Raw genomic sequence first — 27,066 nt, 5'->3', positions numbered from 1 at the left:
CTAATACATTGTCTTGTATAAAGTCAATCAATAACTTTACAGTTATCTTTCTATTATTACCTTTTTATTTGGTTTCCTGTGTATCTTTAATTCTGACTGACTTTAATGTTAATACAAATTTCTGAATAGGCCAAAGGTCATCAACTTTACACAAAGGTCACTACAAACAACATCTGTCAACTAACTTGCTCTGTCAATCATAAAACAAGTATTACTTTGCCCTGTCCCTTCTCAACCATGTTCAATTTCTTATCTTTTTCCTGGTTTGTCTGAGAAGCAGCGAAGCCACATCAAAGACCGAGACTGTCTCGTCATCATGAAGAAAGGACACAGAGGAGAGAGGACAAATACATGAACTTGGATATTTTCTGTCTTTTATTTTGACTTGAATGTTGTGTTGTTTAAAGTCAAATTGACCCAAACAAGCCTGCTGCAACAGAAGCAATCATATCTTGTTTTTGGGAACACTTGGAGCTGCTTTGATCTGATGAAAAACTCTACAGAAGATTTAAACTGAAGAACTCCAAACACTGCAAGGATTCATTCATCATGAATATGGATTTACCAACTTCTGATTGCAGAAACATTTTTGAGGCTTTGTGTTTTCTTTACAACCCTCACTAGAGACAGACAGGGTGGTTGGATCTACTTTCTCCAAACTGGAAAAACTAATTTACATCAAGGGAAAGGAGAAAATATTATCCCTCTGTAAAGTGTAACGAAGCAGCTTGGTTCTTCACGGGGCTTCAAGTGCTGGATTTTTGTTTAAAGTTACAGCAGATACAGTCGCACGCTTGGATACTGAAAATAATTTCTCCCATTAAAACATTTTTTTCAGGAACAGTTGGACCAAAAAAGGTAACTATTTCAGTGACAAAGTGTTACATCATTAATATTAGTGAACCTTGTAAATACATGAAGAATGCAGAACTGCATGGTTTCTACCTGTTATTGTGCCCAAACAGTGTTTAAAGTATCAAAAATAAGATAAATGGTAAATTCATCAGAAGAGATTGATTTAAGCTCTTTCTCATACAATATGAAAACCAGTGGTGGAATATTTGCAATCACAAACCCAGCATCTAAAAAGAGGCTGTTTTCCATTTATGTTCCTGTTAGTCTTAGCCATGGCAGAGAGGAGGCGTCCGGGCTACAGCGTGCACAGGAGCGTCCTGGATGAAGAAGAAGTGGAGGAGATGGCGGAAAAATGTGACACAAAATCATCTTTGTCTGAGAAGGTCAAAAAGTCAGTGAGGTAAAGTTTCCCACAACTAATCGACCCCAAACTCTCAAATCAAATCTCCCTGTACATTTATTCAGATTCTGATTTGTGTATATATGACTTTGTATCAGAGAACCAGTCATACAGCATGTTCGATCCTGTGTTCACATAATGTGGGTACTTGGATTCATAAATAAACAGTTTTCAGAATAAATAATAGTTTACAATGTTTAAAATAAAGACAGTGCTTTATGTGATGAAAAATACTAGTAAGCTTTAGACTGAACTTTGAATACATCAAACAGTCCATCAAAGCAACACCTCTCAGTCAGAACAGTACGTATTAATTCAGCAATAAATAGTGTGATAAATCGACCTTTATCTACTTCTTATCATCACTTCACGGAACTCATACAGCCGACGGCCGACCAAAAAAATTATCTTTACATTACTCAGACTTTTCCTGCCAGCCCCTTCATAAATAAGTCATGAAAATAAAGTAGGGAAATGACGATCTGTAAACACAGCAAAGAGCCAGAGGGGGAGATGACATCGATATCATGACACCAGTGAGCCATCTGTGAGATCTTTGTACAATTAAAAAAGCCGGTTCATATTAATAATGTGTATAGCATCGACAGAAAGGCAAAAACCTGACATTGCAACGTTGGATGTTTTGTCCCCCACTTTGCTTTAACATCGTCAAATCCATTTTATTTCAGGGCCTGCTTTCTTAAATCCACCACCATCACTTTCTCCCCTCGTCCCCCTCCCATCCCCATTATAATAATAAATGGAATACTTAAGTTCACGAAATATGCAGTCCATTGAGTGTCCATTTAAGGCTGGCTAGTCAAATGTTTGGTTGAGAAATCATTTTCAATATGTTGACTGCCATCGCTGGGCTTCAAAGCGCCCCTTCAGTGACATCACTGAGACTGGGTCAATGTTTTACATACAGCAGTATGCTGAGAATACCAAAACAAGTTTTTTAGGGTTCCTATTGATGGTAAAATCGTTTTCCTTGGTCACCTGTTTACAACATAAATACACATCACTTCTACACAAAGGATATCACGTGACAAAAAAGTAAACATTTGATCATGTAAATTAGTGTCAAATTTAGAGATGAGTCTTGTCTGTGTAAATGTGAGAGTCATGTTAATGATTCAATGAGGATACTGGCTAAGACATTCTTGATTTACCCATGTATCACATTCGTTTGTTGGGCTCAAACAAAAACAAACATATTGTCTCCAGGCAGAGAGGATGAATAATCATTTATCAACTTTTTTATGTCTGGAAAACAAGTTAAGTCAGTGGCAAACAACTTGTCACCGCCAAATTGAGATATTCAACCCTTGAGATTTGAGGATACCAATTTAAAAACCCCTTTTCGACATGAAGGGAGGGATGGATGGGGGGTGGATAGGTTAGGTGGGTTGGGTGTATAATGCTATAGACACTTTAATACTGTCCGATGATGTACATGTCATACTGCCTTTGTATGTTTTTCAAAAACTAATTCCCTCATATGGAGATGTGTGAATGTAATCAATAAACAGATTTTTTCACACACACTCTCAGGTGTTCCGGTCCCAGGCTGAAGAGCTGCCTGCTCGGTAGTGTCCCTGTGTTATCGTGGCTGCCTCGATACTCTCTCAGAGAAAATGCACTGGGGGACCTGATCTCTGGGATCAGTGTGGGCATCATGCAGCTGCCTCAAGGTGAGGATAAAGCTTCAGCTCATAGTTTGAGTGAGAAATGGACAGAAGATAGAAGATATTGAAGAGCTGTTATCATTGAATAATAATATGATAGGTACTATTTGATAGGCTGTGTCCTTCTTTGTGCAGTTGTTAATGAATCATTCCTCTGCTCCATCTACAGGTATGGCCTACGCTCTGCTAGCATCTGTTCCTCCGGTCTACGGCCTTTTCTCCTCCTTCTACCCGGTGCTGATCTATTTCATCTTTGGCACATCCAAGCACATCTCCATCGGTTTGTACTTTGCAAACATGACATTTTCTGTACCTGGACTCTGTGACATTTCCTCAGTGAATATTTATTAAGAGTTAGTTACTCATACACAACTCAGTTTACAAAGTGTTTAGTGTTCAGTTTTGCAAATGTTTTTAATTTTAACAAATTCTTAACGAAGAAGAGGACCATCCATCTTGAGGATGTTTTTCCCATTCTGTATCAATGACTGTATCATTGCTCACCATGTCCTTGAATTGGAATTCAAGGACTTGGTGAGCACTGATACAGTCATGTTAAGATTTTTCAACTGGATCAAAGTTGGCTGAGCAAAATGTTGCTTTGTTAAGTTATTTAACCAGCGGAAATGTGTTTTTCTGTCTCCCTCCTTCAGGAACATATGCAGTGATGAGTGTGATGATAGGCGGGGTGATAGAGCGAGTGGCCCCAGACTCCAACTTTATGATATATAACAATGAGACAAACTCCAGTATAGTGGATGTATTTGCCAGGGATGCAGAGAGAGTCCGGGTGGCTGCAGCCGTCACTTTATTATCTGGATTATTTCAGGTACAACTGTGGATCATGTGGATCCTCTGGTTTGGTCAGATGGCTCTTATTTTATCATTTTTACTGTTGTTTTTCATGGTTTTCATGAAAAACTGAGAATATGTTCCATTGAAATTAAATGGTAAATGGAGTAAAGCTAGGATAGTGCTTTTCTAGTCTTTTACATTGACATAGTGATGGCAAAAGCTGAGATGTAAAGTGAAGAAGAAATAACTTATCCCACACATTTATACACTGCAGCGGGAGCAACTTAGGGTTGAGTGTTTGGACATGTGAGGAGCTGGGGATTGAGCCCCCAACCCTCCGGTTGAGAGATGACTGACGCTATCAACTGAGTCAAAGCCTCAACTAACCTACTTAGATGTAGATACTGAAGGCTTGCGTGGCTCTTTCCAGCTTTCAAAGGAACTGATTATTCCTGACAATACCATTAATCAGCTGAAACCTAGAGAGGAGGCTTTAACTTTCGATAACTTTTTGATCACTTTGCCTTTTACCATCAATGGTAATAATAAAGTATTATAATATTTGTTAATTCGATGTGGATACATCTTTATTCTAGTCACACAGCTTGAAAAATCTTGGCTCCTCCAGCAAACAACAGGTTTGAATAAAAATGTTATTCAATTGTTATTTCTATGATAGATAAACAAGTGTACTTTGGATGTGGAATTTTTTTTTCTCTCGCTGGCTGTTATTCATGACTTGAGAAGTTTTAAATTCTAAGTGTTATGCACAGGACTAAATGAGGTTTAAATCAAATGTGTCTGTCTGATCAGATGTTACTTTAAAGCTTTTAAATCATGTCTACTTTCCTGCTCTTGATGTGTTTTTTTTTCTTTTGGTGTGTAATCTTTGTAGATTTTGCTTGGCGTGGTCCAGTTTGGCTTTGTTGTGACCTACCTGTCTGAGCCGCTGGTTCGAGGTTACACCACGGGAGCTGCCATTCACGTCATTGTGTCCCAGCTCAAATATACCTTTGGCATCAACCCATTGAGATACAGTGGACCCTTCTCATTGTTATATGTAAGAACATCATCACAGTCAATATTAAATGTAAATATCTCCGCTTGCGAAATGAAAAAAAGATTATCTTATCTTAATATTATGTGCAAGATCAGTATTCACATTTAAAGGAAGTTTGTACAAAATCTCACACATAAATAAAACAGACATTAAGTATATCCTGTAAATGTCTTTATGAATCACAACTGTCCGCAATGAGTGAAAAGCACAAGTCCCGCTGGCTGGGTTGTTGTCAGAGCCTTGTTTTCATCAGGGTTACATGGACAGGATGCTCGACTCCTCTGTTAAAAAAAAAAAAAAAAAAAGCTATTTTAGTCAAGGACTAAAAAAAAAGACAATCAGATACACTGCTTATTTGAATGTCACGTAATTGTTGTCAGATTACCATTGTTCTGTGCCTATTTACATGCAGTGTGAAGTCCAAAGGGCAATTTCAACTTCGTACCTCAAACACCAAGTAGGTGTGCTGAAAAAAAAAAAAAAACATGCTTCTGTTAGTTGTAATCATTCACTGTATATAAATATGGACAATGCACCTCCATCTCGTTTCGTTTTACAAAAAGAAGCTAAAATTCAGCCAGAAAAGAGCGAAGATAATGCACAGGTGACATCAAAAAGAGCAAACATAAAGCGATATAAAATCATGACAACAGATGATGTCATGGTTAAATAAGTACTTGTGCTGTTTACATTCCCTTAATTTCTTAAAAGCTTTCATTCAAATTCTTTTCAGACTGTGTTGGAGGTGTGTTATCTCATCCCAGAGACCAACATTGGTACTCTTGTGGTCAGCATCGTCGCTATAATTGGCCTCATCCTTGCTAAGGAGCTCAATGCATTCTTGAGTAAAAAACTGCCTATCCCCATACCTGTGGAACTGCTTGGTGTAAGTAAACAGAAATAAATACCTGTACCTGTTGGTATTACATTACATGTTTGGTATTATTTACAAAGATGAAAACAAACACATGAACCTGCTTTTAGACTTTTCCCCTTTAAATCCACCCTTTATTTCCTTTTCTCTAGATTGTCATTGCGACTTTAATCTCCTGGCAGGTGAACCTGAATGATAAATATGGAGTGGATGTAGTGGGACTGATTCCCTCTGGGTAAGAAACACGCATAGCAATATACAGGAATGTGTGTTTTAGGCTTTGAAAGTGACATTTGGATGTATTGTACTCTATCCATGTCAACCAGTCTCCAGCCTCCTGTTGTTCCAAAAGCCTCCCTGTTTGGTCAGGTGATTGGGGATGCCTTTGCTCTGGCTGTGGTTGGTTATGGCATTGCCATCTCACTGGGACGAATCTTTGCCCTGAAATATGGATACAAAGTGGATAGCAATCAGGTATGGATGTAGTCGATCAAATGGTCTTGTTACATTGCTGTTGGGCATTTATGTGTATTTTTTGTACTTATACTTGTACAATTATTTTTTTCTGGTTTAGGAACTTCTCGCACTGGGCCTGAGTAACTCTGTCGGAGGATTTTTCCAGTGTTTTGCCATCAGTTGCTCTATGTCTCGCACCATGGTTCAGGAGAGCACAGGGGGGAAGACCCAGGTTGGTATGAGTGGACGTTATTCAGCTGAAGTGAGCAAATAAAACATGCAGGTTTACTCTTTCACCTGTGAAGGCAGGTAGAGGTAAAGTCAAGACATCATTAAGATTATGTGACCATGTATTACATTTACAAAATTGCTACCAAGTTTACAATTTGAAGGTTATGTACAGTACATTTGTACATGTGTACCACCGACCTGCCAAGGGAATACAAATGGAAATTTGCCTTGGAGTACTTTCTTTTTCAAGTCTTTTCCATATCTATGCTCCCACAATGTTTTTTCCACACAGATGCTAATTAATACAATTTAAATAGAAAAGGTGGTCAGTTTTCATGCTTGGAAAATTGTATGAATATTTTAGAAGATATATATTCAGACCAGTTTTTTCATTTTTCCTTTAAGATTGCCCAAAAATGTAGCTATAGGAAAACAAGAGTCAAAAGTAGACACAAATTCACATTTGTCTGGTGAGAAGTATCATTGAATAAAACGTTGGGAATAGATTTGTGCTCCCATCATTGAAGTCCACCTACACAAACATATATTTGCTAAAAGGCTAAACTGATTATTCCTGACAATACCATTAATCAGCTGAAGCGAAGAGAGGAGGCTTTAACTGAAGATTCTTTGAGTCTTCTTATAATCATGAACCAATTCACTCTAAGAGGCACATCATCATCCATCTCTTTTGTCATTTTCTCTTTAACTCTCTTCCTCTAATCTCTCTCCCCTGATTTCCATTCATCATGCCTCTTCATTCACTCTCTCTTTTCTCTGCAGGTTGCTGGAGCTCTATCAGCAATAGTTATCCTTTTCATCACACTCTGGATTGGAAGACTCTTTGAAGAACTGCCCAAGGTACTGAGAGGGTGTTAGCCTGCACTCACATTTGTGCACCAGATAAGTGCATGTACTGTATGTGTTGGAGTCTGGGAGTGAATGTATTTGCAAAATGAAAGCACTAAGCACTCAAACAAGTAGAGAAACATGAAAATAAAATAATGTGCTTGGACTACATTTATAACTATATTAATATATGTTAGATTATCCACCCTAAATTCGTGTTAATTTCAACGTTGTAGAGCAAATGTGATTTAAAGATGATTATATTTAAAGATGAAAGCACATAAAATCTAAAAGATATACATGGCAAGACTTCAGATTTTATTCTTCAGATGGAGCCTGTCCATAATAAATTGTTATATTCCACTCACCCGCAGGCAATGCTGGCTGCCATCATCTTTGTCAACCTCCATGGTATGATGAAGCAATTCTTGGACATCCCTGCACTGTGGAAGAGCAACAAGATAGACATGGTGAGAGTTTTTTTTTTTTTTCAAATTAGACAAGAAAATTATTTATATCACAAGATGCACTGCACTAATGTTCAAGTCTTAAGGCTGCTTTTCATTTAACAATCCCATTAAAAGGGCAAAAATGATGAAAAAAGACGTGTCCTTTTTTTAAGGGAAGGCCTTGCTTATTTTTCTAAATCAATGCCAAACTAACAAGACAAATGAGATCTTGAACTGTTGAACTGCTGAAATCATCAAAGAGGCAAGAATGGTTAAACATCCCAGTTTCAAAATGACAGAAACAGGTCTCCTCAGCTCCCCAAAACAGTGTTGTTAAAAAAGGAGTTAATGCAAACAAGTGTAAATTGTCACATGATCTCCTCTTTTTCATCAATTTTATATAAGCCTCAAAGGTCCCCAAAATATTTCTGCGAAGTTTCTTGTTATAAACTCACTCACTCTAATCCTGAATTTGATCATGCATATAAATCCCTCTATTTCAGCCCTTCTCAGAACAGGCTGTTTCTGTGTCTGTAGCTTTAAATGCAAATAAGCTGTGTCTGACCACGCCCCTCTCTTGAAGGGCTTTGATGGCTTGGGATTTCTTGCACCTACTCAATTGTTAACTGTGAGAGGGCAGAAAGAGAGGGCAGAAGCTCTCCCACAGAAGATCATCTGTGGGAGTGTCACCCACCTCGGGGACGGGTTATTGCCCTTTGTGATGTCATGAAGGGAAAAACATAAAGTTTATTTCTTGTTGCTGGCCTCAAATTCAAAATGGGCATGTCATTTGTAACATATCTCAGTTTCAACATTTAAAAAGTTTTTCTTTGTGCTATTTTCGATTAAATATGGGGTATTAATGTTTGCCAATAATTCTGTTTTCTTTTACATTTGACTCAGCGTTTCAACTTTTTTTTTGTAAAATTGTAATCAAAGGCAGCTTAGTGGAGTAAAGAGTGTTAAACCTTGAGGGATAACATAAAATGAGTCATTAAACATGTTAAGTCGCCTTTTCTAATTAGTACGACATTAATATTTGCAGGAGAGGTTGTCTTGCTTGTCTGTCTCATGCTTACTGTCTGTCATTTGTTGTCTGTCTCCAGGTGATCTGGATAGTCACCTTCATTCTCACCATTCTGTTCAACCCTGACCTGGGTCTGGCGGCTTCCATCGGTTTCTCCATGCTCACTGTCATCTTCAGGACACAACTGTAAGAATAAGAAAAATAAGATCTGTCCCCTTGGGCTCACACACCTTACATACATCAACTAACACACCCATGATTATTTGGAAAGTGTATAAAGTTGAACCACATCCAAAAATAACTCCAACCGCTCCTTCACACTTAGTAATACAAATTGCTTATACAGTTATTTTTTTGTTGTGTTTCCAGACCTAAATACTCCCTATTAGGGCAGGTCCCAGACACTGACATTTACAGGCCATTGGAAGACTACAATCAGGTATGACACATTTGTTTTCTTAATAACATTAAACCAGGAGCAATGATGAGCCCTGGTCAGGAGATAAACAATACTGTATATGCACTCTATGTCCTGTCACTGTATGCCCTGTCACTGTATGTCCTGTCACTGTATGCCCTACCACTGTCTGTCCTGCTGCCCCACATGTATGTCCTGTTGTCTCACATGTATCTCCCTGTGCCTGTGTTCACCCTCTGTCGGCGCGCTGCCCTTAAAACTGTACACTGTGGAAAAGAATTTCCCCTCGGGGACAATAAAATAAAAAGTCTAAAGTATACTCAGAGCTATGTGACTGATGTCAGCAAACACTGTCTGCAGGCTCTGTGAGAGGAACTGTTTATAAAGCACACCTGTTACTTTTGATCCTGTAATCATAACTAGGAGTCAAATATAGAGATGTGAACCAGAGCTATGCATTGCTCAGCATCTAATCATAGTGCACTCGCTGCTTGTTTTTTTTAATCTATTTTTTCATTTTGATTTTACAATCTTCAAAAAAACGTTTCAGGTGTTTCTAGTGCCAATTTGCAGTGAAAAAATAAGTGTTTTACAAATCTAATGAGTCCCTATCGTTTGGCCCATATTGTTTTGAAAGGCAGAATTGTGTTTTAACATGACATGCTTTAATAAGGAACCAATGAAAGCACACACGTCAGTGAAAACACAACACAGTAAAACCAGAGGAGAAATAAGTCACTGATCTGTACTTGTCAAACCAAAATGGCTGTATCTCTTTTAAAGGGAAAGGGAAAATTAAATTTCTCCCATGGTTTAACAACTGTGAAAGAAGATGATGGCAATCTTTCTTAAGATAAAAATGCCTTAATGTATTGAGAAAAAAAGATATGTGACCAAATGTTTCCCTGTTTTCAATGTTTCATTCATTAACTGACCAATTCATTTTAGGTGAGGAAGGTGCCAGGGATATTGATCTTCCGCTCCTCTGCTACCCTCTACTTTGCAAATGCTGAGATGTATCAAGAAGCCCTGGGAAGGAAGGTAAGAACATGCACACATAAGTATTACAGTAACATACTGCATAAATTCAATAAAATATCACCGTCGTTGCAAATATGCAGCACATGTGATTCAAAATTTCAAATAGAAATGAACAATAATGGGGTGGTTAAGTTGGGTGCCCCATGTACAAAGGCTGTAGTCCTCGACGCAGTTTCCGTGGTTTCGAATTTGGCCACGGCCCTTTACTTCATTTCATCCCCCAATTCTGTCTTCCCAACATTTCCTGTCTCTCTTCAGCTGTTTTATAAAAGCAAAAATGGCGTCCCAAAAGGAGGAAGAAATGAACACTATCAACGCACTAAAATCCATTTGAAATGAAAACTATATCATAACACCAGAAAGGTCAACTTCAATAAGAAGGCAAACATGGATCATTAGTGTTTCATTTCATGACAGAATATCCAGAGGAAAGGTGCTGTTCGAAGCTCTTTCAGATTTATTAAAGTACACAAGATTTCTTGTCGGACACTTCAGAGACTTAAAAAATGCAGTAAAAGATCTGAGAGTTTGTCTTTGGACATAAAAGGCAAGGCAGTCATTGATATATGTTGGTGCTAGATTACATTTATCTTTGTACGTTTTCAAAATGTATTAAACTTTGCTACAAGTTGTCAGTATAGTGGTGCCAGTCGATGAATAATGTAATCTCTACTCTTTGGTTTTTCCAAATGGCTGTAGCACTCAGAATGAACTCTCTTTTGCAACCATCAAAGGAAAGGAAACAAATACAGACTTTATTTTTTAATCAAGGGCCTTAAACAGGAAGAACTTGTATTCCAGTAAACCAAAAGTTGTTTGAGCTTACAGCAGACCCTCAGCCTCCCCCATAACATCCAAATAAACATCCTCCTCGCAGGATCTTGTCGGTCAACTGGACCCTTGAAGCTATGTTTCTCCTTTTCTCTTATGTGGTCTTCAAATTCAACACCAGCCTGTATACCTATTCTCCATCACTGCAAACTTTCTCCTTTTAGACATATTGCCTAAAGAAGATTTCCCAACCTCCTTGGTCTCTTCTAATTTTCTTCCCACCCAACCCTAAATAAATAAGAGAATACCTCACTATGTTTCGTGTCATGGAATTTCTGTAAATTTCCTCGACATTTCGAGACCATGTTTATGAAGAATGCTTCTTCACCCCAGAATCAGGCACAGTCTCTGTAATGACGGATGGTGCCACCACCATCTCTGTCAAGATTTGTCATAATGATTTCTTTTTTCTAATCGTCGCCGCTTCAACTCATCGCAGACAGGAAATCCCAGAGCACAATTTAAAACCCTCCTTGCTTTCCAAAGATTACCACAGCTACATCCACCGCAAATCCAATAATTGAAAACATGCAGTGCTCCTCACGCTCAAACAGCTTTTTAAAGAGGTGAGGACTGACGAAATATCTTCCGAAATCGTCAGCATGCTCAAGTTCTAAAAGTAACGCTCATCCTAATAAGCATAGAGCACGCAATGCAACACGAGCACATAGAAACATGTATGTGTGGATGATGTAATAAGACAACAGTATCTGTTATACAGAAACAAAATAAGTAACAACATTTCAGGGATCACACATTTACACACCACACACACAAAGGAGAAGCAACCACTTCCTTTGTCACAATTTCCGTTCAGTTAACCCCTCCTTAAAAACTCTTATTTCTGACACGTCAATAACTGACCCGCCATTTCATCGATTCACACGTCAAGATTGTGACAGACATTGTTCAGTATGTCAGCCAACCATTTTTCTCTCCTCTCCTTTCTTTCTGTTTAACTTTTGTTCAAACCCCCCTCCCATGTCTTCCTTCCTCTCTTTTGTCACGTCCTTTTGGGGGAAAATGGGAAGACAGATTGAGAGAAGTTGGAGAGGATTACAAAAGTTGGAGGGAGGCTGAGAAGCGCAGACTGAATGAGCAAGAGAGATAATTGAAATTCTCATTCATTAAAATGTCAACATGTCAAAGCCAGGGGGTCGTTTTTTTATCCCTCTTATCTTTGGCGGAAAAATAAAGCTGTATAGAGCTGCTGTCGACTTTGAGGTGAGAAATTGCACAGGATTAATTCCATTATTTTCTGATGTGCATAATAAGTGTTTGCACTTGTTGTTCCAGCATTCGGACGATGTACTCCAATTTAGGAATAGTGAAAGTTGATCACTTATTGCTTGTTGTGAGTGACAGGGACTAAACCCATGATTTGCAGTTATTAATGGGAATCTAAAGTTAAAACTGCAGCAACCAAAGGTTTCAGAGAAAAATCAAACCTCGGATTGTCTTTTAGATCTTGTTTTTATAGTTTGATTTAGTTTGCCTTTATACATTTCCCACTCTCCCCCCATTTGTTCTCGCTTTAATTTGTAATTTGGAGAACTTCAAGTCCTGAAAGACTTAAGTATTGCCAGACAGACATGTCATTCAGTAAAAAAAAAAAAAAAAAAAAGCATAAAAACAATGAAAATGTTATTGGTTGTCTGTGACTAATGACATGGGGATTTTCCTTGCCATTTACCGGAACATTTCATCTCTTTTCCTGCTTGCTTTAGTCCCTCCTCTTTGCACATGGTGTTGACTGGAAACTGTGTATTGCTTCATGTGAATCATGATTCACATGATCTTTTTCTTTATATTCTCACCTTTTAAAAACATGTTTAGAGTCAGCTATAGGTATTTACAACAGCTGTAGGTCAAATACCTGACCTAAGCATAAGTGTTAAAGATTTCAGTGTGTCTGTCATCAATATTTTAACACCCCTAAAGCGTGTCAGCACGAATGTCAGCCACATTTCATCCCTTTCCTGTCCAGCTTAAATGTTGGTCTTACCGCCATACTGCTATTAGAATGATTTTTTTGTCGGCTATTTCAACTTATTTTTGAATGCACAGATTTTAGCAGTTCATTCTAAAGCATGCCTAATCGTGCTAACAGAAAGTGGTCTTCTCTCTATTCTTTTTTTTTATTTTTTTTAGGTGACTTACAGTGTCTGTTGTTTTGTTCTGTTTGCTGTCATGTTACTGTTTGTGCTGTATTTTTTCTTAATTTTTATACAAATATTACAGACTACAGATCCATGATGAACAACAATGCAATTATTCTGTGGCATAAATTAAGAATGATCGGCATTTGAATTAAAAAACACAAAGTTATCCTTTGGCTTATCAATTGCATTTGTCTCGTACCGCAATTAAAACTCAGACAGTCATAAATACTACCAGACTTCTATTTCACTCAAGTAAGCCTTCATTTAACATGGATCTCCTCCTTCTAGAGTCATGTTGGTGTTGTTGTTACAGAGAACTGGATGGACAGGTGCCACACCTGCTCCAGTGGTTCTTTGTTCTATCAGTTAATAGGATTTATTTTGTTTACTTTGTACCGGCTGAACAGGAACTATATGGCTGGTAATGAACACAACATGTCAAAATGTCTTAGAGCTCTAATAAAGAGGTATCAACTTAAACAGAATGTATTATGTTACATAAACATCAGCCTTGCTGCTGTCAATCATCCACTACTTTAGAAACTAAATCAACGTTTTACATTTTTCATCAGTGACTGAAAAAAGATAAAGGGAGTTTACTTATATCATATCAGATGGACCGACTTTATGAGTGGCTTGGAAAATTATCACTTACTTAACTTAAATGTATTTTTTTGTTTTTCAGTCTGACATTGACATCACTAAGATCCTTTCAGCGAAGAAGAAACTAGAGGCTAAGAGGAAGAGGCATGAAAAGAAAAATGCCAAAAAAGAAAAGAAAGAAACCAAGAAGAACCAAATGGGCATGGTGAGTTAACCAAAGATCAAATAATTACTATTTTATTCTTCTTTTTCTGTTACTATTGTTGTTGTAGTGCACTTATTGAATCCACGAAAAATATCAATTGAAACTAGAACAAAAATGTGCTAATAAAAACTCAATCACAATTGGTTACTAATTTTTGTATTTCCTTCGAATGTGTTTTTATCTGTTCACTTTTACGCACAACATTTTTTCGACTGCTCTTTAACCTCCAGTGTATGCGTCATGTTTCCTCCTGTGCAGCAGGGGGAGCCAGAGAGGGAGGTGGAGAAGGACATTGCTATTATTGAGATGGACCTTGAGCCAGACCCCTCTCTCCCGAGAGCCATCGTCCTTGACCTCAGCCCTGTAAACTTCCTGGATACTGTGGGGGTCAAGACGTTACGCAGTGTACGGTGACAGAGATCACATTTCCACATGTACACACACAGAGAGAGGAAATCCGTCTTTAAATAATAGTCACACAGATGTATGGACAAGTCAGCCAGTAAGAGAAGTAGCCAGCCAGGGTCCATGCCCTCCAGAAAGATTTCCATTCTGTAAAAGCCCAGATTTGATGTCTTCTGGCACTTGTTAATGCCACTATTCTATCACCTACTCTGAAGTGGACTCGAGTTAACAACCCTACAGGGTTCATTAAAACAGAGAGAGGCCCAAGTAATAAAAAGGAGTCTGAAGGTCCTCAAAAAGGAAATTCGGAGCATCCAACACCTAATTGCATGCATTCTGGAGAATATTCAATTACGTAAAAGGAAATCACAAAAGGATGAACTAATATTAACAGACCTCCACCGCTGCTTCATGAAGCTCATGCTGTTGCCAAATGAATCCTTTGTTTCATATGATCATTTTAAAGCATAACTCCTGAGGCAATTCTGTTGTCGGCCTTAACACCTGAATTAAATAAAAAGTTTAAAGAGTGGCATGCATGACATAACAGGAAATAAAAAATGAGAGATTTTACAATAATAAGGTGCATAATATGTTTATATTGCCAAGTATAGGTTTTTATTACAAATGACTTCATTTTATTTTGAGCTGATTACCGAAAATACTTTAAAAAATAATTCCCTTTTTCGTCAGCACACTCCCATAACTGTTGAAATAACTTGGAAGCTCTGACTGTAGCTTAGAAACGCGGTCTGTTTGTCTAGCATTATTCTTATCTGTTATAACCTTTATCAATCACTGTTTTATTGTAGACAGTAGCACCAACTTATACCAAATACCATCTCACATCACAACAGAGCAGGTAAAAGTTACTCACTGGTATGTTACAGAGACCATACTTTAATCCATCATGAGCACTTCGCAACATTTAGCGAAGTTAAGGCAGCAAGAAAAAACGTCCTTTTAAGAGGCAGAAATGACACTCTCAGGATTTTAGTGGAGAGGAGTGCTTGTCAAATGTATGGAAAGACTTGTCTTCAGAATCAACGGTCACAAAAAGCAATCAGCTGTAATTAAGTGTTTGTCCAACAGCCGGCACGTAGTACATTGTGTGATACAACTTTCATTTAACATGCAATCTTTTGTGGATGTGCATCTGCATCACATTAGCAAACCTTTCATTCGAGGTCTTAAAACAATGAATTTCATTAGATAAAGATAAAGATGAGTAAAATACAAGATTACTTAAACAAAAAAAATATCCATTCATCCCTCCCTCCATTTCTTCATCATTTGGCTCCTTGGGTATTCAATTAGCATAAACTGAACTGTGAGATGAATGAAATGATCCTCAGCCTGACCTTTGGCTTTGTGCTTCTGTGTCTGTTTCAGATCCACAAAGATTACGGGCAGATTGGTGTTGAGGTGGTTCTTGCTGGCTGCCAGAGTAAGTTCCTCTTCATTCCAAGAACATTATAGTCAAGTGTTTTCACCAGCTGTGTGGGTTTTGGCTTCACATTGTTTGAGAACATTAATCGGAAACGTTGAAAAGCCCTGAAGACCATGACAGCTATGTTACAGTTAACAGCTGTTTGGATGAACATAGAGCTGTTTTTTATTCACCAGTATAAAAATGGATGCGTCTTTATTCCTTGGGTTGTTTAATCTTTGAACTCCATTTACCTTCCTTTTACCTTTCCTCTTCACTCTTTGGCAGGACCTTTTTTATTTTAGTCATTAGTGACAGTTTGTCTGTCTGACAGTTTGTCAGACAGTCATCCTTTTTTTGTCCTAGTATTCACACTTACCAAAAAAAACTATAACATTCATGCTGAGACTCACCCTGTCACACACAATTTGAATTCTTTCAACAACACTGGATGCTATTTCAGCTGTTTTTTTATGTTATTGTAATGTGTGTTGACTCCATAGCTGGTATGCCTCAAAGCTTTTTTACGTCTGTAATGATGTGAAATATCAGCTCTTAGGAAGACACCATGAGTCCCCATTCCTGAGCTTAAAAAAAAGGACTAGAAAAATATTTTGGTATGGTAGCCTGGTTTTGTTTTTAATTTCGTAAACCCTCTTTTTCTGTTTTCACTTTAATATTAGAGCGTTTAAATCTGGTGTGACTTGTTTGATTTGCAAAAGAAAATGTGAGGCTCCAGAAGAGAAAAAGAAACCCATGCTAGAATCCATCATTTATTTCAGAGTATTAGCAGCTGTTGTTAGCATGCCAGTGTTGATAGCCTGTTACATGAATAATCGTTGCATGTGAGTGATTGGGCATAAAAACAGACTGCAATGAATATTTATACAGCCAGAAAAATAACAAGGTTCAATCAGTGTCAGGGCTAAATCTCCATTCCCACTCAGTTGGTCTTTTTTTGGTCTATTTGATGTATCCAGCTTTAATTGTCCAACTTTTTCAATGTCAATGTCCCTCATTTTTCTTTTGTGGCTCCGTCTGTGTATTCATGATTCCATGTCTGTCTCTCGCTCTCTCCAGCTGGTGTGGTGGACAACCTGCAGGCCGGGGGTTTCTTTAATGAGAAAGTGACAAAATCGTGTCTCTTCTCCACTGTCCATGATGCTGTTCTGCACTGTCAGTCCTCCATTACGCAGAGCCCAGAAAAAGCATTGAACGAGGTGAGTTAGATCCGAGGAAACGTACAAGCGTTCATTCATCTATCAAGCGAATCCTTCTGTCATGCACCCCAAAGTAGAAATCTCAAGCAGCAGAAAGGGGACTGCAGGTTAGCTTTTAACGATTAGCTCAAAGCAACATGGTTAGTGTACGATTAAAACTGTAAGCATTTGTCTATTTAATTTCAGATTGATATATAGGTACGATGATATTCATAATAAAGAAAGGGAAGAAGATCTCTTATTGACAAACAAAACTGTGCATTACTGTCCAATATGTGGTGGGTATTTTACTTTCCTGCCAGTAATATTTCACATAGACTAAGTCATTAGATATTAGATTGTTTTCTGTCCATAAACATGCATTTATTATCAAATAATTTAATAATTAATAATTTCAGGGTATAAATGATAAAAAATTCCAAATATTTACTTTAAGCTCCTTTTCTCAATTCCTGAATTACAGCTCTGATTCTCTAGCTATTAAATACTTCCTCTTTCAGTCTCAATGACCAACAACATCCATTTGATTTTTAAGTACTTATTTGAATTAAAAAAGTTGGACTTAACCACAGAAATGACACTGATGAAATAGATGCAAGTACATGAAACCAGTAAAGTGGTCTTTTTAAATGTGTCCTTGAAGATCCAGAGAGCTGAGGGAAACGGTGGAGTCAGGTTCTCTCACATAACATAAACTTTAGAACTAATGTATCTAAACAAACGTTGAGTTGTAATGGATGGACTAATTTACTGAATATTTCCATTATAAATACTCATTTTACCAATGTTTCAGACTGGCCTCCACATCAAACGTTTAATATTTACACACAAAAATAATCATTAAGAGTTATAGATCTCTGCTGCCTGGCTACACATGTGTTGTCTTATGTGACATGTTAAGTCAAAAGGATAGCAGCTATTATAATATTATATTAGTTGCTAAAGCCAGATTATAAAACTTTTAAGGACACTGAGTGTGCCTTCATAGTGCAGTGGTTACTGCTGTTGCCTCACAACTACAAGGTATGTGGTTTGCATCCGAGTTTAGCCATGAATGAAATTAACTTGTCTTGGATGAGAATGTGTCACAGTGAATGTTGGAGCAAGATTGAAATGCATCAAATCCAAGCCTCCTCACTTGTAGACAAAAGGTCCCAAGTTGAGTCAGACTGTTGCTCACATAGGGAATTTGAATAATTGAAATATGATAGAAGAATAATTGGAATCGAAAAAATCTAATTTCTAATTTTCCATCTCTTAGGGTAACCATACCCTATTGATAGGTTCATTGTTCCTACTGTTTATGTTTCGTGACATTGGCTGCAGATAGATTGCGTAGGTTGGGCGTCTATTCTAAGAATTTCAAAACTAATGTTTAATTTCAGTGTGTTTTTTTCACGTTGATTAAAGTCCCTTTTTTTTTTTTTTTTTTTTTTTTTTTACTTCATTCACGCACAAAAGTTTTTGTGGATTTTTCTGCTCATTCAACCGAACACTATTAATTTCTGTCAGAAGGCAAATTGCTCTCAGGAATGTGTTTGTGTTTTCATGAGTGCGTGTATTTCTCTCACTTATACACCTGCACTTGCATGCAGGTCTGCATATTATTTAGCCCGTTTGTGCTTTTGTTTTCCTGCCTGTTTAAGCATTTAGCTGTGTGCGTGACTTAATGTTTCTGCTCCCATGATGAAATCAAACAAAGAACAAAGAGGTGGCAATGGTCCATGAAACACAGTTTACAGCAGCAAGGACTTTTCATGGGAGGGACAAACACAAAAACACCCAAGGAAACACAAAATACAGAGGACGTAAGGGAGTTGGTGAGTCAGAGCAGTATGTGGTCAGTTGAAAGGAACACACACACACACACACACACACACAAAACTTGACATGGATGCAGGCATGTGCAAATGAATGACTAGATGCATGCATATTAATTTATACATGTGGCACACACTTTATAAATATATAAAACATGGAAATGGTTTCTATGAGGGAGACAGGTTTGTAATGTAATAGGAGCAGAAAGACAATGGTTTAGTTAATTCACTTAATCTGTTTTATTTAATCAATCCAGATGATCTTTCTTGTCATAATTGAAACAGATACAGTCTTAAAGATGCATTTACTGTCGGCGAATCAAAAACATTTAGAGTCTTAACTTGAGCCATCAGAGGGGTAATGTAACACATTTAACATTGTTTGGTGAATGCAAAAAAGGACAACGTGCAAAGCAATGACTGCTATAAAATAGTCTGTCTTAGTATCATTATTTCTGGAACGAGCTTGTATGCTGAGAAAATATATAAAAAAAAATTGACAGCCCGGTTCTTTTGTGTTTCTCATCTACAGAGACTTTGACGCCGTTCAAGAGGAAATCAAAAGTCTGGCATATATTTTGAAAAACATTCTCTCAGCCTCTTCCATTCTCTGTCATGTCCTCCTTCGTGTGGGTCTGCTTCACCCTCTGGTTCTTCCTCTCTGTTTGATCTTGTCCTGTCTTTTTTTTTTTTTTCCACAGGAGATCACAGGTACACATTTCTGAGTCCCGAGAGGAATGGCAGAGGATATCATGAAGCGCACATGGTCTGCATGGGAATTTATCCTGTGAGCTTCAGATCACTGGAATATCCTTCAGTAACACAGTAACAAAATACTTAATGGATTAAAAATGTACAAAATGCAAATATCTGATAACAAACTACAGTCACACAGTAATATGCCATCTTAAATTATTCGTCTCTGGCAAACTGTGTGAGCTATTCTAATTTTAATGAAGTTATAATGCAGATTTTAAACATACAACAATCTTAAAATGAATGCCTGCATTTCTAAGGATCTAAACACCTGCTGATGTTGATGTAACTCAATGAAAAATAAATACTTTTATTTAGTCAGATGCTTCTCTTTGTTCATTTTCTCTCCAAACACTCACAGTTCAGATTCAAGGAAGACATTTTAATTTGGTTATGTAACAACAGGAAATCTCCAAATACCTCAGGAACAATCTGAACTGATAAAACTGAAGCCTCAATACAATAATAATGTGGTCATCTAACCTTTAGTGGGGATGGCTGCCTTCATTATCTGACTTTTCAGTGAATTTATTTACACTGTATGAGGCGTTGTTTCTAAAAAAAGGAAATGCAGAAGTAAGGGTTTGTCTTAAAAACTGAAGTGCAGATACTAAAACGGAACAATATTTTGTTACATAATGTATCTCTATCAAAGCTGTAACCACCATAGCAACACATGATGCGTCACGTATTGTTGCGTTCACGAGATTAGACAGAAACGACTGCATATTTACAACCGGCCATGTTTAAATGATTTATTTTAGGTATTTTTATGAGAGAGGCAGGACAATGGATAGAGTCAGAAACGGGGAAGGAAGGAAGAAAGAGAGAGAAGGGAATGACTTGCAGGAAAGGAGACACAGGTCTGGTTTGAGTCTGGGTCACCCACTTTGAGGACTACAGCCTCTGCCCTCTGTACATGGGGAACACTGACTAACCACTAGGTCCCCAGCACGCCATCCAACCATGTTTTATCAGGATCTTTTCTTCACATTTGAAACACAAGATTTTGGATGGTCACTTCCATAAAGTCTGTTTGTCTCTTTGTAAGAAATTTTTTTAGAAGCTTACGTCTGTAAGCAGTTAAAATAGAGGGAGGTGATTGATTTCAGTGCTCCACTTATATCTGGAACCACAACAATCCTTTGTTAACGACAACCACGTACGATGTCTCCTTGTTTATTGGAACAGGAACACTCTGAATCATAATTGAAACCACAACATTTTCCAGTATATGCAAACACAATAATGAATTTTGTGGATTTTTTTTCTTTTGCACAAACGCCAGATTCACAAGAAATCAAATTTCTCCCTGACAAATAACACCAGAAATGTAGCACTGTAATCTCATTGGAGTCCCTAAAAATGGACGAACAATTGTATGCTTCTCCAAGCTATCTGGAGTTCACAGCAAGTATTCAATCCAAGTGTAATATACAAGATATTTGTGCTGTTGTTCAGCAGTAGGCCTTTGGACTTGTATGTGTTTAAGTAGCCAGAAGCACAACTCCAAGAGAAGGCTCATATTGCTGTGTGTCTGCAGGATGTTTAAAGAGGCAACTGCTTTGCTCACAAGTTAGCCACACCTGCTGACAAGCTAGTCACACCACTGGTGCCCCTTCTGGTTTTTCTTGTTAACAAAAATAATTTCTATTACGTATCAGAGCACAGTGACATGTTTGTCATTCAGCCTGAAATAAGATTTATGATTGTTCATATTAATTTCACTAGACAGTGGATTTCCTGTCTTTTGTATCAGTAGTTTAACATACAGTATTCTACATAACTTCCTAATATCTTTCAAGAAGTATTCTTGAGATGGCCCTAAAATGCAGGGCGTCATCCAAAGACTTACACATTGGAGTCGATGAGAAAACTCTCAAATATCTTGACAATAACCTCTCAACCATATCGTGATTTAGTATGGAGGAATTGTCCTTTGATCAGGCGGAGGCTTTAAAGTGGACCATGAGGCAGACAGGCTGATGGATGTGATTCTATTAATACAAATCAGTGTTCATGGTCTGGTATGTACAAAATGTGAACCATGTGGACTCAACCATGAGGACGTTTTCTTTTCTTTTTTACACAGTGAATGAGGACAAGGAGAGGAGAAGCTGTACCTCTGCCTCTGGGGAAAACGTGTGATGTGTGTTTGACAGAGAGAGAGAGAGAGAAAGAGAGGGAGAGGGAGAGGGAGAGGGAGAGAGAGGGAGAGGGAGAGGGAGAGGGAGAGGGAGGGACGGAAAGGGTGTGTGTGAATACTTATTTAGTTTCTCCCCAAACGGCGCTCAGTGCATTCTTGTCTTGACGGGAGGCAGGAGCACAGCATCGGGGTGTGTGTGTGTGTGTGAGAGAGAGAGAGAGAGAGAGAGAGAGAGAGAGAGAGAGAGAGAGAGAGAGAGAGAGAGAGAGAGAGAGAGATTGGATAAATAGAGCTAGGGAGTAAGAGAGAGTGGGAGTGGGATAGTAGAGTCCGAGAAAAAGCTGAAACTTCACTGCAGACGCTCCTGCACAGGTCGGTTCAATTTTCATGATATACTTATTGTCTTTTTTTTCTGCGTATAGATACTTAACCTTGCATTGGCTATGCGGAACGCATTTTGGGACATTTTCATGGACGCGTATTATATCATCTCCATCATCAGCTTTAAAACGCTAAAGCTTCTGGATTACAAAGATGTACTGTAACTTGTTTTGCACCGATGCAAATGCAACATTTTCTCTTGCATCTTCCATTCATGTTTTTCATAAAACTTGCTGATGTACCACCGCACAGCGCGTATTCTACTTGTATAGTCACAGGCATCGATTGAAGCAGTCAAGACACTTGGATCGATTCTCCACATGCTGTTGTGTCAGTTCTCGACACATGGATTGCAAATGTGTGTCGTCTCTCTGAACATATAGCCAATTATTATCGTTATGTGGAGTGTATCCAATGTTCAGGACGATGGAAACGGCTTATTTCAATAAAGGTGAAAACAAAAGGGATGTTTTGCGCACACTTCGTTGGAACAATGCTGATCCACTTATAAACCTGCAAGTTTATCCTAAATAATACGATGTGTGCTGCACTAATTCATTTTAATGAATGTGTTACGTTAGGATCCTGTCACACGAGCCATATTTCAGGTATAGCCAACAGAATTGGCCACATAGCCTATCAGTAATTGAGAAACATTTAGTTTATCAGCATGTTGATGCCTCCAAAGTGATCAAATTCATAAAAACAGCCCCAGGTGTTACAAGACAGAAGCATTGATTAACCCTTAAGGTTGCATTGTGCTCAACAAGAGGTAATAGTCTAACTACAGATTTTAAGTCATGTGAATAACCAATGCTGGCATTACCTGTAATGAAGTCCGAGGCTGCAAGACACTTAACCTGAACAACCTGAAAGACGACACCTGACCACCTCAGGAAATGGCTTCACACCAGGGCTATTTTTACCTCCTATGGTGTCAGGCGGCACACACACTGCCCTCTACATTGTAATACTGCACATGCCGTGAACACTTTACGTATATGCTCGGTAGTGTGTATGGACCTGATGCCAGGGAAGCCATAGGCAATGGCTGAGATGAGCGAGGGAGAGAGAAGGGGGTGTGTGCTTCAGTGTTGCAGGAAAAAAAAGGTGTGCGTGTGCAGCGTTGCAGATTGGTAGAGCTAATAAGATGTTTATTCATTTATTAATAAAAAACATTTGCGGCAGTGACTGCATACATCAGCATCATTAGCATACTGTGGAAAATAGTGTTATATAAAGTATGCATTTTGAATTTTAATATAAATGCAAAATACAAAAAATATTTTCAAATGCCTTATTCTCTTTTTTATTGTCTGACATATTATCCCTCATACATTACTTTAGGACTACCATATTACTGGCTATTGAAATCTTATCAAATTTTCTATTTTCTTGTTCTTTTCTTTATTTGACAGAAATGCAGTTGTATTCATAGCTTTAAGTGGATGCTGAACATTGCAGAATTGGAAAATAACAGCCTATATTTACAGTTTGCTTGATGCACTGAATTATATTTAAACCCCACTGATTTTCATAATCCCTTGCAATTCCGTGAATATGCTATAACTTCAATTATGGTGATGACAATAAAGCTAAATTGAATTAGAGAGAGAGCGCGAGCACGGGCGCGAGAGCGAGAGAGAGAGGAAAGCAGAGCATATGGTGCTGTGACGTAACGCCAGTCGTTGCGTACGCTTTGACAACATTGCAGTGTGTGTTTAAATGTGTGCATGGGCTATAGGTTTGTGTGTGCGCGCGCGCCTTAGGATCAGATCCAGCACATAACCTACTAATCGTATGTATGGCAATCTCGCGCACTAAAATAGGCTGATTCAACAATGAACGCTGTCACCGCCGCCACCTGCCTGGTCGTCGCCGGCTTCAGCTGCTACCTCTACGGCAGCGACGTGCTCCTATCGCTGTTCCGTGTCTCTGTTGCAGAACTCTCCATGCCTGAGCCCGGAGCTGCTCCGCCGCGGAGCCCGCAGGGAGTCCCCTACACCGAGCTACAGCACATCGTCAACGCCGACGGACTGCACCTGTTCTGCCGCTACTGGGAGCCCGCCAGCCCGCCGAGGTGAGTGGGAAAAACTAACTCAAAGAGCGTCTTTTATCACCTGGACCTGTCCCGTTTACCTATGTGTTAGGCTATGTGTGTCTGCGGGATGGAGTGTTTAGTGTGACCAAAGAGTTAATTTCTGGAGTTGTTTCTACCACTGCCTCGTTTAGAGGAAGCTGATCCCTCTCACGTGCTTCACATGAGGACTCTTTCTTCAGGTCATTCATGTTAATCTATCGAAGCCTCCAAACCACCCTGTAAGTGAATCCACTATCACCAGTCACAGGGTGTTTCTATTATTTAGGGTTTCATCTTCTAACATTTACCTACAGTCATTTCAGCTCTGAGACTGGTCAGCACAGAAGTATCCAATCGCAATCCTTTATCAGTCGATCTGTGTTTGCATTGCTCTAATTCATGCCAAATGTTGTTTAAAGACACTTCACAAAGAGAGCATGTTTAGACCTACCCTTGATCATATTAAAAGACCAACATTATTCCACTGTAGCGTATAAATATGTATATACAAAAACAATTCCTTTAGACAGAAATCTGGAGCAGAACCGTACCTATGACTCAGATTCAGGTGTGTTGGACATGGTCAGCATCATACTATATTGACTCTGAAAGATTTTACAGCTGTAACTCCATAACTCTACAATGACCCAGCAGTGATGCATGCTTTAACTAGATTCTACTCAACTGTAATCACTTCATAGAAAGTTATGTAAAGGTCATTTAATCAGAATCGTCATTTAATCAGCAGTTTAATTCTCAGCTTCATGGAACATAATGTAACATCGAACAACAAAATGATACAAAAAGTCTATATGCGGTAGCTAAATATCAACAGTTTAGCCTCACTCTCTGGTCCAAGCTCGTTAAAAACACAATTAATTATGTTAATCTCCTTTCCTCATTGTGCGACACCAGATGCACCAGAAACTCAGACTGGGTCATGACCTCTTTAAAACAAACGACTAAGGAAAAGACTTCTTCTTCAACCCAGTAAACAAGTTCAAAGACGGAAAAGAAATCAAACAGAACATGATTGGAGATCATGTTTAGTCTCTATTCCTGACAAATATTGGTCAGATCGTTGCCCGGGAATGAAACTAAAGATTATAAGTCACAAGGCTGATATTATGGCTTGGAAAGCCACAAGTCATGAAGACCCACAAGCCAGATTACAGTTACACTGTTTGTTTAATAAACTGGTGATAAGCATCAGGTCAGACTGCATGTTTTTATCCCCTGAAAAGGAAATGTTGTGGACATCAAATCTCAACACCAGTCTCTGAACACCTGCATGTTTTAAGGTTGCTGCTTGTAGTCCATTTTCATTATAGTCAACACTAATGAGCAGCATCATAGTTCATTTGCAAAAGGTCTAAAATCCTGACTCACCTCGCATTCTGCTCTAAGAAAGAGTGTTATTTGAAATAATCTCTTCGCTGAAAAAGACATCAAACAACAACTATGGTTCCAGTTAATGAAAGACATAAAGTCTTTGTAGTTTCAACGTGGTAATTTCTACAGTCCACAGTTTGAGGCCTCTTTGACGTGCACTCCAATCTGTCTGAACTCTCTGCACCCTCTGCACATGTGCATGAAACGCAACACAGATGTCACACTTGCAAACCACATAGTTGCATGTGGTGTGAGAGAGCACAGAAGGAGAAAGATGGCCCAATCAGGAGGCCCACAAAACATCCGGAGACCAGATATGACTGTCACATAACTGACACACACACACACACACACACACACACACACACACACACACACACACACACACACACACACACACACACACATATAGAGACTACACACAAGGCTCACACATTTCAGTAGAGCAATGACTCATTAACTGACATTGTGTCTGAGCCTCTGCCTTGTCATCACTCCATAAAATGTTGCTTATGGTCTGTGATTCCTTGATTTTAGTTCATTTTCACGTGGAGGAGTTTGTTAAGCTGTGAAAAGATCGTTGGGATGTTGTGCTGGATAAAACTCCTCTGCCTGAAATGCTCTGGCAGCTAAACTGTACGTGACTCTGCACAGACAGAGGGGCAAACATTTGACCTTATGATTACCCACAATGCAACTGAGAACTGAGGCCTCTCTGTGATCAATAGAAACCCTTTCCCCTGCCCATGCCTACAGTCCCAGAAAAACAAGAACATCTACTTGTGCACTGACCGGCTCATATTTAAAGCTTGTCATCAAAATATAGGAGAAATAAATGAGCCAACTCTAAATGTTTCCTTCTGTCTGCAGAGAGCATGTTTAAACCTAATAGCATGCGATTATTAAGCATGCCAGCGTTATTTTCCCATCTTTAAATCATATTATTTGAAAGTATAACTACTGGCTTAAAATAGCTGCAGATCCTTCAGCATTGTAGCTGTTTTAGAGCCAAGGACTTGGATGTCTTACATAAGAGCTGTCTCACTGGAGGCCAGCCAGTGACCATGCAAGAGATGCATTCAGTCATACAGAAAGAGTGAACCAGCTGAGTCCATAACATGTTGTCAGTTGGTTATTCAAGCTTCCTTTAAAAACTTTGAAAGTGGATTTCATTATCTGTAGAGATACTGTATTTTGTGATGAGGGTACTTAAATTTGGCTCTTTATATTTAAAACAAGTATTCAACTTTTCCAAGGAGATTGTACACCATTACCATTGGGAAAAACGTAATAAGCTTGATCCAGCTTTTTCAACCAAGAGATTCTGCACAACAATCCAGGCTAATTAAATTCTTTCGCTGAGTTTGCATCTACTTAACGCTCCGTGAGGTCTGTTTGTTGCAGGTTTTACAAGCTGACAAAAGTTAAACCACATCCTCCAAACTGATTTATTGGTCTTAATATGTAGTAGTCTCTGTATTTCATGTCTTCAG

At 38.5% G+C, this 27,066-nt stretch overlaps 2 protein-coding genes across 4 annotated transcripts in view; both read left to right on the top strand.

Annotated features, from left to right (window-relative positions):
• Nucleotides 1-446: 446 nt before the first annotated feature.
• On the top strand, nucleotides 447-19,895 carry slc26a6.2 (solute carrier family 26 member 6, tandem duplicate 2). 2 transcript variants are annotated; one of them, XM_079358933.1, is made up of 20 exons: nucleotides 447-858; nucleotides 1,120-1,255; nucleotides 2,810-2,949; nucleotides 3,113-3,223; nucleotides 3,597-3,772; nucleotides 4,634-4,798; nucleotides 5,532-5,684; nucleotides 5,825-5,907; nucleotides 5,999-6,146; nucleotides 6,247-6,360; nucleotides 7,143-7,220; nucleotides 7,583-7,678; nucleotides 8,764-8,870; nucleotides 9,054-9,123; nucleotides 10,051-10,143; nucleotides 13,822-13,944; nucleotides 14,203-14,349; nucleotides 15,742-15,796; nucleotides 16,859-16,998; nucleotides 19,520-19,895. In XM_079358933.1, exons 2-20 carry the CDS (start codon nucleotides 1,128-1,130, stop codon nucleotides 19,541-19,543), a joined length of 2,151 nt encoding a protein of 716 aa, XP_079215059.1. In that variant the 5' UTR covers nucleotides 447-858; nucleotides 1,120-1,127; the 3' UTR covers nucleotides 19,544-19,895. The 2 variants fall into 2 exon arrangements, with proteins under 2 accessions (XP_079215059.1, XP_079215060.1); XM_079358934.1 differs by lacking the exon at nucleotides 19,520-19,895 and adding an exon at nucleotides 19,351-19,505.
• A 1,995-nt stretch (nucleotides 19,896-21,890) lies between these two features.
• mgll (monoglyceride lipase) overlaps nucleotides 21,891-27,066 on the top strand; it is a 38,035-nt gene continuing 32,859 nt past the window's right edge. The window contains exons 1-2 of one of the 2 annotated variants that reach the window (XM_079358942.1): nucleotides 21,891-22,092; nucleotides 24,046-24,181. In XM_079358942.1, the coding sequence (XP_079215068.1) occupies nucleotides 24,054-24,181 (128 nt within the window). In that variant the 5' untranslated portion in view covers nucleotides 21,891-22,092; nucleotides 24,046-24,053. Of the gene's footprint in view, nucleotides 22,093-23,772; nucleotides 24,182-27,066 lie in introns of those variants that run through there. The other variant, XM_079358941.1, reaches the window with a different exon arrangement.

The sequence above is a fragment of the Symphodus melops genome (assembly GCF_947650265.1).
Source record: "Symphodus melops genome assembly, chromosome: 13".
Classification (NCBI taxonomy): domain Eukaryota; kingdom Metazoa; phylum Chordata; class Actinopteri; order Labriformes; family Labridae; genus Symphodus; species Symphodus melops.
Note: the sequence above shows the minus strand (reverse complement) of the source record. Positions and strands in the feature narration are given on the sequence as shown.